The sequence below is a fragment of the Coturnix japonica genome, chromosome 1 (genome assembly GCF_001577835.2).
Source record: "Coturnix japonica isolate 7356 chromosome 1, Coturnix japonica 2.1, whole genome shotgun sequence".
NCBI classification, from domain to species: domain Eukaryota; kingdom Metazoa; phylum Chordata; class Aves; order Galliformes; family Phasianidae; genus Coturnix; species Coturnix japonica.
In genome coordinates this window covers 103,404,329-103,417,144 of record NC_029516.1, presented here as the reverse complement: position 1 = coordinate 103,417,144, position 12,816 = coordinate 103,404,329, and the positions used below count along the sequence as shown (strand labels likewise).

Here is a 12,816-nt window from a genome sequence, read left to right as displayed (position 1 = left end):
GGCAGCTAAGTCAGTGTTGTGCTTCTCTATCTATAAACTGCAGCAATATGGACTTCAGAGAAAAATCTGAACAACTCAAAACACTACAAAATTGAGATTCAAAGCGGATGCTTTATAAAATATTTGGATTAATTATATCAATTGTAGTGAGCTGTTTGTGAACTGTGAGGACTCAGTTAACATATAAACTACACAAATTATGGGGGAAAAAAAGCCACTTTTTATCACTACAATATTATGTATTAATACCCTTGGTTTTGTTCCCTCAGTAAGATGTGATGACTGATATTCTCAACTACAGAAATCTCCATAACAAGGAAACAGTTCTGTGTAGTTTTATTAACATTTAGTACAGCATTCTTTGCAACATTTTAAAAGTTAATTTTATTTATGGACAGAATGAATGAGAACATTAATGTTTTGGAGGTCTCAGGTTCTATGCAATGTGAGGATAAATCTGTTCCTTGGGTATCTTTGCAGCAAAAGGTATTCCAAATCCTTACTTGCTCTGTTTATGCAGTTTTGAATTCAGACTCCTTTTTGTCTTCTCACAGTATTCTTTCTGCACGCAGTCTTATCTAAAAGTCAATTATAGGATGTTTCTGACACTCAAGGTCACATCCTGCCATGTGCCATTTGCCAGTCAATATCAGGGTATGGTCTACACTGAAGTAAGTGTAAAACAGAATAAATCACAGCTAGGGTACTGCAAAAATAATCTGCGGCACCCTACCAATGACACAGTAGCAGTGGTTCCAGCTGGTGATTTGGAACTGTGCTTTAAAAGCAGACACCGTAATTACCATACGCTCAGAGCAGTCAAGTCACGATGCTGTTGGGAGTAATGATTTACATGTCAAAACAGTAAAGAAGTATTTCTCATGCTCAATCAATAGGAGTAGATATTAAGTAGTATATACTTCAAAATGAAATTGAAGATATGAATTTGACGTTCATAATCATTCTAATTACAGAGAATGGGAAAGGCTAGAAGGTGAACAGTACGTGAAGTTCTGCAAGATGGTACACATTTAAAAAATGCACACACTGGAGGGTAGAGGAAAATCCTTAAAAATATAAGAGAATAGCACTGAATTGGTTTGTTTTAAGTATAATTCAAGGATGTTCCAAATAATGACAGTACAGTTACCTTGTCTCTTTAAGTTCATGACAGATGAATATGAATCTGAGAAGGACTGATACAGACTGGGACTTTAACCCCCAAGAAAATAATACGGGAAGTTCTAAGGTGACTCACAAAGCTGCACTTTAAAAGGCTTCCAAAATTCAATGTTTTCCTCCAGTTTCACATCAGTAAGCTCATCTTAGAAACATGTTAAAAGTCATCTTTTTTTTGGAATGGACACATTTCAATCTTCCTTTTCATCTTCTACAGATAAAGGTATATACAATGTGTATGTAGTAGTTGAGTAGTTTTATGACATTTTATTTCTCTTTTATATGGCAGCCTACTGTTAATGACATCATTTATTGCTGCCTTTGGAAATGCCCTGAGTCCTGATATAGTAATAATTTTCCCTAACATTCGCTTTTGGAGCTGTCAAGAGTTCTTTCATAAAATGTATGTATGTGAGTAAGGAAGCTCAGATGAAGAATGGCATTTTCTTTACTCCAGGAAGGTTTTCAGTACAACGTAGTGAAGCATAATGAGCTCACTAAAGGGGAGTTTAGAGTTTCTAAAAGTTATACATCTACTCTACACAAATTGTCCTTGTCCTAATTTCCAGTATGTGTTCACTGGGAAAAAAAAAAAATAAAAATAAAAAAAAAATCAAAGCAGGCACTTTGATTAAAATAAACTGATTTTGAGGGGTGCCAGTCTCTCTCTTCTGTGCCTTCCATTACAGCAGCAATTTCAGCCATGAGTTCAGATCAGATGCTTCAATTTGGCAGCAGTGAATTCAGTTAAATGTAGGAAGACTTGCATTCTACTTCATGCACATTTCCTTTTGGATTTATAACTGTTATATGGCTAATTAGAGAATCAGCTTTGATCTAAGGCTGAGATATCCATATAATTTCTTATTTTGCTAGCCAGTTAATCATTTAGTGACACTTTAGCAAGAGAGAGCGGGGAAATAAATTATGACAGAAACATAGTTAAGAGAAGGTACCCACGTTGAAAGAATAGTCTGAATTATCTGATGATCTGAGAGAAAAATGATATATTTATTGTTACCAATTTCTCTCCTCCCCAGTTCATGATTAGCTGAAATAATTAGATCTTCTAGAGGCATTTTCTTCTTGTCTGTACACGTAAATAAGCTTCATAACAAATAGAACACATCAACAATACCTGCCCTGCCTAGGAAGAAATACGTGGCAATAAGTAAATCATTAATATTTCATAGTGCTAAGGTAAATGCAAGGACACACCTCAAGTGTATAACAGCACTTCAGGAAGCAATCCTTTAGTTAGCACTGAATATCAAATATCTCCAGAATTTGAAGCAATAGGCCCACATCAGCAAAACAGCTCTGTGCCAAGCAAAGTTGCTCCTCCACAGAGTAGAAGTGTGACATTATGTTAACACTTCTACACTGTTTAGTAAATACAAAGAATCTGTCACCTGTGATCCATTATGATTTATGGAACACTGTATAGGACACAGACAGATTATAATAGATTAAGCAGCCTCTTCATGGTTTTTGTTTGTTTGTTTGTGGTTTTTTTTTTGTTGTTGTTGTTTTGTTTTTTTCCCCTCTTTATTATTATTACTATTTGATGTAATTTCCACTTCCCTCAGTTTAGTAGGCAATTTAATTTAGCTTACTCAATTGTAGCATACACAGTTTATTCAATGAAAGTTCAACATGCCTACCACTCCAGTTCTTATTACTTCTATTATTATTATAAGATAAAAGATACTGAGAAAGGTCACGACACTGTCAAAATCAGAGAGGTTACATTGTTGATTACGAATAATATTTTATAAATCTATGAAAATAATACAACATTTCAAAGCTTGAATAGGAATTGCTTTTTAAAAGGAGATACTGAGCTCCTTTTTACATGTGCAAGAACACATGTACCTGAAGAACATAAGTATCATGTAGGCTCTAATGAATACTTATCTACAGTATTCACCTCTTTTTTTTTTTTGACCCAAGTTGTCCCAAATTCAAAATAGAATTCTGGACGGACTTCTGTGTAAACGTAACAGGTATCTTACTGCAAATATTCACAAGTTAAATCAACTGATACAAATGCTCTAAAGAGCAAACAACTTTTTACTTCTATTACTAGTCATAGACTGTCAAACAAAAATACCACAATATAACAGATATAAGAAAGTGGAAAAGTAATTGGATCTGCTTTTAAATCAAACAAGAGAGAGATGTTGACAAATGGCTGGAAAAAATGAATGGACACATTTTTGAATATTACACCAGAGCACTTATTTTTGTTATCTAGTTTGAAAAATGAGGAAATTTAAACCTCATTTTACTTTTTTTATTTTTTAGTATGACTGTAATCAGAATGAAGCAGGACAGAATATGTATATGTATATATATAATATAGAATATATAATATAGAATATGTATATAAATCAGATAAATGAAAGCAAAAATAAAACCATAACCATAAAAACATTGTTTAGATAGCGAACAGTTTTTAACACTGATTTCAGATTGTTATTTCACAGACAGCCATAAAAACAGCACAATTGTAGAGACCAACTATTACAGATTACAAAGAAACTAACTGAATATTTTCATTTTATATTCTACCATCCCTGAAAGCACAGTTAACAACCTGGGAAAGTAATCAACAGAGTAAAGACAGAAAAAACACTAAAGAGATAACTAATATTCTGGGGTTATATTGCAGTTGTATCGCGCTATCCTAAAAACTGTCTTAAGAAATCATGAAGTAAAATAAATCAATAGATAAAAAATGTAACAAACAGCACCAAAACTACTTCAAGTATCTGACTGGCACAGGATTTGACTGTCAACAACTGACAAAACAGTTTGACAAACCTGCTTAGAATCACTCTCCATCTTCTGCACAAGACTATCCCAGCGCTGGGCAAAATTTTCAAGCCGGCTTTCCAGCTTCTGAGCCACTGCTTTATTTTTCACAGCTACAAGGAGGTCTTTGCTGAGTGACTTCAGTTTATTCATCATCTGTCTTTTCATTTCTATGTCTCCTTTTAGCATCTGTTAAACAAAACAGCAGTAGGAATGCAAGTAATTAAGACAGAAGCAAAACAGCAACAATAACAACAACAAAAAACAAAAAGAAACAAACAAATCAAAAACAGACAAACAAGCAATAAACACCTTAGAAAGAAAGGAGCACCTAGAAGGTGCACCATAGAATCATAGAATTGCCCTATACGGAAGTGACCCCAAAGGATCATTAAGTTCAATTCTAGGCTCCACTAAGCACCACCCAAAATTCTAACTCTGTGCCTGTCTGAGAGCACTGTCCAGACACTTCTTCATCTTCAGCAGCTTGGTACTATTCCCACAACCCTCTGGTGCAGACCCTTTCCCTAACCTATAGCTGTCCCTCCCCTGATGCAGTTCTATATGGTTCCCTTACGCCCTGTCACTGTGAGGATCTGCAGCCACCATGAGGGTTCACCTCAGCCTAGTGGCTGCACCAATACAGAGCAGAGAGGGAAAATTGCTTCCTTGACTGTTTTTCAGTGTTGGTTTTTATATGCTCCAGGTTACAGTTGGCCATTTTGGCTGCCTGGGCACACAGTTGTCTCATTTTCAACTTGCCATCAGTCAGGTACCTCTCTGTGGGCCTGTTCAGCCTCTCATCCCCTCATCTGTGTACACAGCCTTCTTCTTGCTGCATCCCAAGAACAGAATATATGACTTGCTCTTGCTAAACTTCATGCTCTTTGTGATCACCCAGCCCTCCATTTGTCAAGATCTCACTACAAGGCCTCTCTACACAGAAGGGTATCAACAGCTCTGCCCAATGTAGTATCATCTGCAAACTTTTCAGGTATACCTTGATAATCATATTCATCACTGACAAAAACACTAAAAATAACTGGCCCTAAAACAGAGTCCAAGGAAACCTTACTAGTGACTGGCCACCTGTCTGATGTAACCCCATTTTCTATAACCCTTTGAGCCCAATTATTTACCCATGTATTTGTCTAGCTGGACATTTTGTTCAAAAGGATACTGTAAAAAAAAAAGTACTGAAAGCTTTATCGAAGTCCAACAAGATTACACATACTGGCTTCCCTTGGTAAAGAAGAGAAAATGGGAAATAACGTTTTTTAGAAACTCCAGTACCTCTGTGCTGTTGTTACTGCTGGTGAAGCTGACATAGTGGAACGGACAGATTGCACTTCACAAAGCAATATAAAATGACAGGTGGAGCAACTCCAGACACTAAAGCTTGCTTCAGGTAGTGATATAAATCAAAAAACTAACAGCTGTGTGGCTTTATAACCTTTAAACTGCATGAATATTAACAACTATATCAACATTTCAAACAAAGGTTCTCTGAAGTTTTGTTGTATTTTTCATACAATGCATATTAATAGTGGAAGGAGGGTGTTAAGGGGGGGAGAGAAAGATTTCTAGAAAAATAGTGTTTAATCCTTAAGTATGGTGAAAAAAATATGAAAGTACTGAAGGAAAATGACAGGATAATCTCAGAGGTATCTTCCAAACTTATTAATTCTATGATTCTACAAAAATAGCTTAGTTTTGTCAGGACTGAAGAACCATATATTTTGCATCTTTTTCAGATCTTGGCAAGCCCTGATTATGCAGCAGTCATGTCTCCTAAGGAGCCCAGAAGTCTGGGGAGTCCTAGGAACTCTCCTGACTGTGCAAATAACAAATATCAAATAATTCAGTCTCTACTTCCATCAAGTGCATGTTGTACACTCCGGTATTGGAACATTAAAAATGTTCAAAAGCAATTTCTTCATTTCTGAATAATGTGCTTTTGTAAGTTGATTTTCAAGTTTTTACTGTAGTTATTTTTTTGCTTTGTTTAAACATTGCTAAAAACATTCTTTGGTCAATGCAATATTCTAATGAACAACATCTGTTGTAAAATAATTATTTTATTTGTGAGAGATTTATTCTGGTAAGAATTAGTGTTAACATAATGCATTATTTATTTCTTCTAATAAGAAATTCACTTAATGCACGTGAAGCAAGTGGAAAAATTAAATATATGTTAATTGAATTAATATGATTCATTTATTGAATTAACTCTTTGCGTATTGTTACAGTAGATCTTATCATGTTTTATAAAAAAGTAACACTACTGTCTTCATTTTAGAGGCTACAGAACTTAAGGGCAGGATATGGAAAAAACTGACCCTCACTTCACTACAAACTCCTTAGAGGTATTTGTAGAGAGCAGTAAGGTCTTCCTTGAGCCTCCTTTTCTCAAAGCTAAATAACCTTAGTTACCTCAGCTGCTCCTCATAAGACTTGTTCTCTAGACCTTCACCAGCTTTGTTGTCCTTGTTCGGATACAAATTTTCTTCTTGGTATATTTCCAAAAAAATTCTGGAAAGTACCAAACTTTTCCTTTTTTTATTTGACAAAATAAGTAATAAAAGCTGTTCAAAGAGAAGACTTTAGGTCCTAGTCACAGTAATAATCTCCCCACTTTAACAAAAGCATAGACATGACTGTTTGTTATCTACTGCATGCATTAAAAAATCATTCTTCTGTATAAAACAAGGTCTAACAAATTACTTTCTTTTCAAATGTCCTAACACTATAGAACCATTTCCAAGCCTAGGATGTGCCAAGTTTCACATCTTTACAAGAAAGGCGTATTTCTAAGCCAATCTGAATGACATTCTCTCCATAAAGATGATGAATTTTAGAGTATTTCTGAAGAATGAGGCAGAATGTGTAGTGAAAAGGGTAAACAGATTCCTGAAACACAGTTGAGGTATGGTTACAAGCTAATACTAATTCAATTCAAAAACTTTTGATAGAAGAGACAAACTAGAAATTTATCTGTCCTTTCCAATAACCTTATCTGCAAGACCATGGACCAAATAATTAACGACATTAAAGATAACAAGCATTCTCAGGAAAAGAAATACATATTCTGTTAAAGCATAACGTCTAAGAGAGTATAAAACCATGCAAGACAGACTCATGAATGGATAAACTGAGCACAATGTAGGACAATAAAAAATACATACAGCTAATTTGCGCAGACTAGTCAGCATCTCATTTTCATCTTTGAAGTCACTTGTCTGGATTTTGCTAAGTGCATCTTCTTTCTCAGTAAGCCATGCATCAAAAAGGCACTGAAAGAAAATTGGAGAGAACAAGATAAACCACACCCGTTGGGCCATTCCTAGTACAGTTTTCACAAGAACATTTCAATTTGTAACTACTAACAGTACTCACCTGCTCTTCTGCAAAGTGCTGCCATTTTCTAAGAATATCTTGCAGAAGGACCCATCGATCTTCCGTCCATCTGCAGATGGCTGCCCACCGGCATCCAAAGTGCTAGAAAGAAAAAATTTAATAAAATAAATGGTTGTTTCTACCTCGTATGACAAAGGAACATGATCTTCCTAGCTATTTTATATATATAAATATTAATAGATAAAAATAAATATATTTTAATATATTAAAATATTTAAATGTTTTGATAACTCACTTTTTATTATTTTAAATCCTTAAAATAAATTATATGTCACACTGAAATAAGTTTTACAACTGTTTGAGATAAGACTCAAATTGAGGGAACAGGAAAAGTAATAGAGGTGGAAAGAAGGAGAAAATTTTAATGCTAACAGAAAGGCACATTTTTCCATTTAATCTCCAATACTATGTTCTTTTTCATTCTTTCAATAAATAAAAAAAAAAACAAAAATCTAAAATTTTGTGATAACCAAAAAGGTAACCGCTTGAAACATAATTTTAGTGTCTCATACTGTTGATCACAGCAATAAATTATCTATTTTTTCAATTTTTTTCTCAATGTAGGTGACCTTAGTTATTTTATCCTTTACAATTTTGCCATAGGAGAAAAAAAAATCCTAGAAAGTAACATTAGCATACATTTACATACACATGAGGTTTTTTGTATATTTCTAGCATATGCCACTATATGCATTTTAAAGTTGTGAAAAATGCTATGTTGTTCTCTTTTACTTATTTTAAAGAAAACATTACCACATTATTTCATTTTCCTATCCCTGTTCATTGAAAAAATTCCTGGTTAACACTACAGGCATGATGATGCATGGTAATATAAAACTTGTATTGCAACAATCTACAATAATTTTATCACTCTTGAGCACCATATGCAAAATTTTCAGCTCTTCTCAAATAAGTTATCTTTCTGTAGAATACAGGATATTACCGTATATTCTTTTCCCCTATTTTTATTATGTATTAATAGGAGGAAAAATAATGTTGTTTTTGTTTGTTTGTTTTCCCAGTTTTCTTATTTGCTCACATTTTGTATTTTTTGTATTTATTTTTAATTTTTTATTTTTATTTATTGGGTCTATAATTTAATTGTGGTGGGAAAAAAATAAAAAAGAAAAAAAAAATAAGAAAGGATTTCTGAAACCAAGGGATTAAAATAATGCATCCAATTGAATCATACATAGAAGAGACATCCCTCTACTTTCTGTCAGGAACTTAAATTCTATTTTATCTTCCTAGGAACCAGATGGTAAGACTGCTTGAATTTTTGGCTTTAACAATGTTACGTCCAAGTAAAAAGTAAGCAGCTTCTAAATCTTTCATTTACTGAAGGCTCAAACCATAATAAATCTTAAATAATAAAAGGGGTTATGATGACATTCAGTCTGATCATTTTAGATAATTACTCAGTTTAGAACACCAAAAATCATCTCTGATCAGCAAACTCAATAAAGCTAAACTGCGACACAACTTAACATAATTACATAGCAAAATGTCACATTTCAGTCACCTAAACCATCATTACGAAGTAGGTTTTGAGAAAGTAGGTTTTGCAAAAATGCTTTTTTCCTTGTATTAGTCTTAGCATTAAGGATAATGGTTTCCATTTATATTTGGAATTATATAATGAGTATTTACTATATTTCCTAATTAGAACTAGACCAAACTTAAATAATTTTTTAAATCTTAGAACTGCATTTATTTTATATTAAAACAAATTTTAGTGTTAGTTTGTCATAAAACAAAGTGATCAAAAATTTCCAATTCAAACAAAGACACAAAGAAGTTCAAGTTATGAACGTGAATATTTCAGAAAGCTTACTTCAATATAAAATGAAAACAGAAATAACTGGTGAAAGACTTTTGCCTTCAACCTATAATGAAGCAGAGTACAATGTTTTACTTGCTCAGTTCACCCACTCATCATTAAATGTATTTATCAAATTCCATGATACAGAACAGTTGCAGAAAAAACAAAAACAAAAACAACAACAACAAAAAAGTCATCTTCCTTTTATTGAAAACTACTGCTCTCAACCATTTGAAAGGGTAGATAATAGCAGGACAAGGGAAAATGGTTTTAAGTTTAAGGAGAGAAGGGTTTAGGTTGGATGTCAGGGGGAAGCTCCTTATAGAGAGAGTGGTGAAGTGCTGGCACAGCTGCCCAGAGAGGTTGTGGATGCCCCATCCTGAGAAGTGTTCAAGGCCACGCTGGATGGGGTGCTGGGCAACCTGGTCTAGTAAATGCGGAGGCTGGTCACCCTGCTTGTTTAGGGGGGCATAAGGGGGGCTGGAGCTCCATGATCCTTGAGGTCCCTTCCAACCCAAGCTATTCTATGTTTCTTTACTTGCTAATTACCAGTTCAGAATTCACAAACATTATTTCTTACAGTCCAGATGCTTCTTCTTTGAAACAGTCTTTCCTTATAATTCCCACAATTCAGAGTAATTATTATTAGGCAACTACTAATAAAATCATGATTCAATAATGTTATAAGAAGGGCCTGTATGTCATTACTTAACAAGGTCCAAGTCAAAATACTATGCCCTTTTTTCCCCACTAGCTTAGGATAAAATTAAAATATCTTTTCAAGACCAGACATCTCTTCACTGGTAATACAGATTTAGATCTAAATAAATTACACCACAGAAAATTAATAGATAATAGATAATAGTCTTGTGTGGGTTGGAAGGGACCTTAGAGATCATCGAGCCCAACCCCCGGGATTCGAGCCGCTGTGTAGCAGAGCGGCACTTCTACCACTTGCGCCACAGGGGGGATTTGAACCCAGGCCCCGGTGTTTGCAAAGCAGCATTCCTACCACTGCGCCACCGGGGCACACAAAATTAAATCATAATTGAAAGCATTTTAAGCAGATTCAAAGTCTGATAATCTGGTACTTATATGAGACAAATGATAATACATGAGATGTAACGGAAAATGTTCTTTTAATGGAGTTAGAATTTTATTTTTATTCACTTCCCAAATGCTGGTTAAAGAATATAAACAGTTCCTTTTCTAAACTCTTTTCAATGAGAACAATATAAGTTTTCTCTGTTAGAACAGAAAGCAATCTAAAATACATGTAAGGTAGATTCCCTGTCCCCCTTACCCTTCTCCCTCTCTCACTCCCCCCCCCCCCCCCCCCCCCCAATCAATCCATTCATTTATGCACTAAATAGCATATTGGTAAGTCAGTACATAATGTGTGATGTCTGGGGAATTAGACTGCACCACAGGTTTTACTCCCAATACCTGGAAAAATAAATCACCAGAGAAAAAATAAAATTCCTTATTGTTCCTTTGAAATGCCTCTTTTATGGTCCTAGCTGGAATTTTCAGAGAAATCTACATGTTAAAGAAACTTTTCTTATGTTGAGAGGACTCTGAAAGAATATTCTTTATGTCCATAAAAGCAGAAGATAAAACAGTCTGCAAAAAGGTCAAAATAAGCAAGTACAAGAACAGGATAAAGTGAATAAAAAAAATGTAACTCTTGGGAATACTGAAGTGGAAGTATAAAAAAAGTGGAAGAAAAAAAACACAAAACAAAACAACAACAACAAAAAAAAAAGACACAATACTGAAGCCTGCAACTAACATAAAATGATTTTTTGAAAGATTTATTTTATTATTATTATTATTATGAAGTAATGCTATCTACTCTTCAAAATAATAAGAATTTTTGTCTATATGCACAAAATCATTTTTTTTCTTTTTTAAAGATTGGCACATTCACTGAATTTCCCCTGTGCAACAATAAGCAGAAAGTACATGTATTTTATTTTTTTTTTTAAGAAAACTTCCTTGCTTATTTTGAAGTACTTTTACAAGAACTAGCCATACATCATCACCAATCAAGGAATAGTACACCGGATGAGTATATGATTGACCACAAAATTATACTCTCCATTCCATTCCTTCATTAGCCATAAAGAACCATTTGATGCATCAAATGCAGATTTCTTTTCAGTATGGAACCCTGAGGCCTGTGAAGGGCTCTAGTTTCAACTAGCCTACAAGAGTCCTTGAGGGACTGCTTTTCTACTGGGTATAATTAGAGTAAAAATTTCATACCTTCTGGGCTTTTTTTGTTATTCAGTGATTAATCTCAGCTGAAGGCAATTTCCCACACTTTCTTGATAAATAAGTCAGACTACTGCAACTGATATGGTAGTACAGTCCTATGATTTCTCAGTACTAAATTCAGATTTAGGCCTTATGCAGTAGCTGCCTCTATGGTAAATCTTGGGATTGATACTATTGGGACCTAGAAGTTACCTGTCTAAACAGCCAGATCTCTGCACCAGCACAAACACACAAAGCCTCACAAAATATCACTCTGATAGGTCAAGTAAACGATGTTAAGTAAAAGAAGATAAAATATTCACACTCAAGCAGCCCAGCTATAATCTCTCAGACTACCTTGGGAAAGCAATTTAAAAATAGGTCTTTACTTTTCTTGCCCAAGCAGTGTTAACTTATCTATGTGTAATTTGGGGGATGCTTTTGACTTCTGTGTCATTAACTGACTCTGTTAGGACTCAGTTTTTTGGCACATGCAGTAAGTCTGAAATACTCTATGGCATTCATTTGAAGCCAGTGTAAATTCCTGTCAGCCTGTTGAGACTTTTACAATATGTAAATAGATTCTTCATATTATTTTATACAGATGCATGTACAGATATATGTATTTATATTTCTAAAGACATAAACACATACATATATACATACATACACATACATATATATGTATATATATATATATGCATGTGAAACTATTTCAGAAATCACTACCTCAATACTCTAACAGAAAGGCAGAACAAATTTACAGCTGCTGTGAAAATGAAGTCTCAAAACTGCTAGTGCCAAAATGGTTCACTGTCTTTCAAATCTGATCCTGACCAGTACCTCACTCGGGCAGCCTTAGAAAGCCTTTTGTCTGACAGCGCACACACTTATTTAAAAGTGAGACTGGAAGATACATAATCAAATGATGAGCTTTGCTCCATGGTACTTCTAACAAATGCTCTGATAGGTGTGCCTGCCAACACAATCTCTCTGCTGTGATTATATATTCAATTTGCAAATGACTAGAGGGGAAAAAAAAAAAAAAAAAAGAAAGAGAGAAAGAGAGAAAGAGAGAAAGAAAGAGAGAAAGAAAGAGAGAAAGAAAGAAAGAGAAAGAAAGAGAGAGGGAAAGAGAGAGGGAAAGAGAGAGGGAAAGAGAGAGGGAAAGAGAGAGGGAAAGAGAGAGGGAAAGAGAGAGGGAAAGAGAGAGGGAAAGAAAGAGGGAAAGAAAGAGGGAAAGAAAGAGGGAAAGAAAGAGGGAAAGAAGGAAGGAAAGGAAGGAAGGAAAGGAAGGAAGGAAGGAAGGAAGGAAGGAAGGA

General features: G+C 34.5%; 1 protein-coding gene across 17 annotated transcripts in view; it reads right to left on the bottom strand.

Annotated features, from left to right (window-relative positions):
- Positions 1-12,816, bottom strand: part of DMD (dystrophin) — a 1,014,969-nt gene that overhangs the window by 661,343 nt on the left and 340,810 nt on the right. For all 17 annotated transcript variants that reach the window (XM_015884249.2, XM_015884262.2, XM_032449414.1 and 14 more), the window contains 3 exons: positions 7,393-7,494; positions 7,182-7,289; positions 4,006-4,185 (listed from right to left, as the gene is read on the bottom strand). In XM_015884249.2, the coding sequence (XP_015739735.2) occupies positions 4,006-4,185; positions 7,182-7,289; positions 7,393-7,494 (390 nt within the window). The remainder of the gene's footprint in view (positions 1-4,005; positions 4,186-7,181; positions 7,290-7,392; positions 7,495-12,816) is intronic.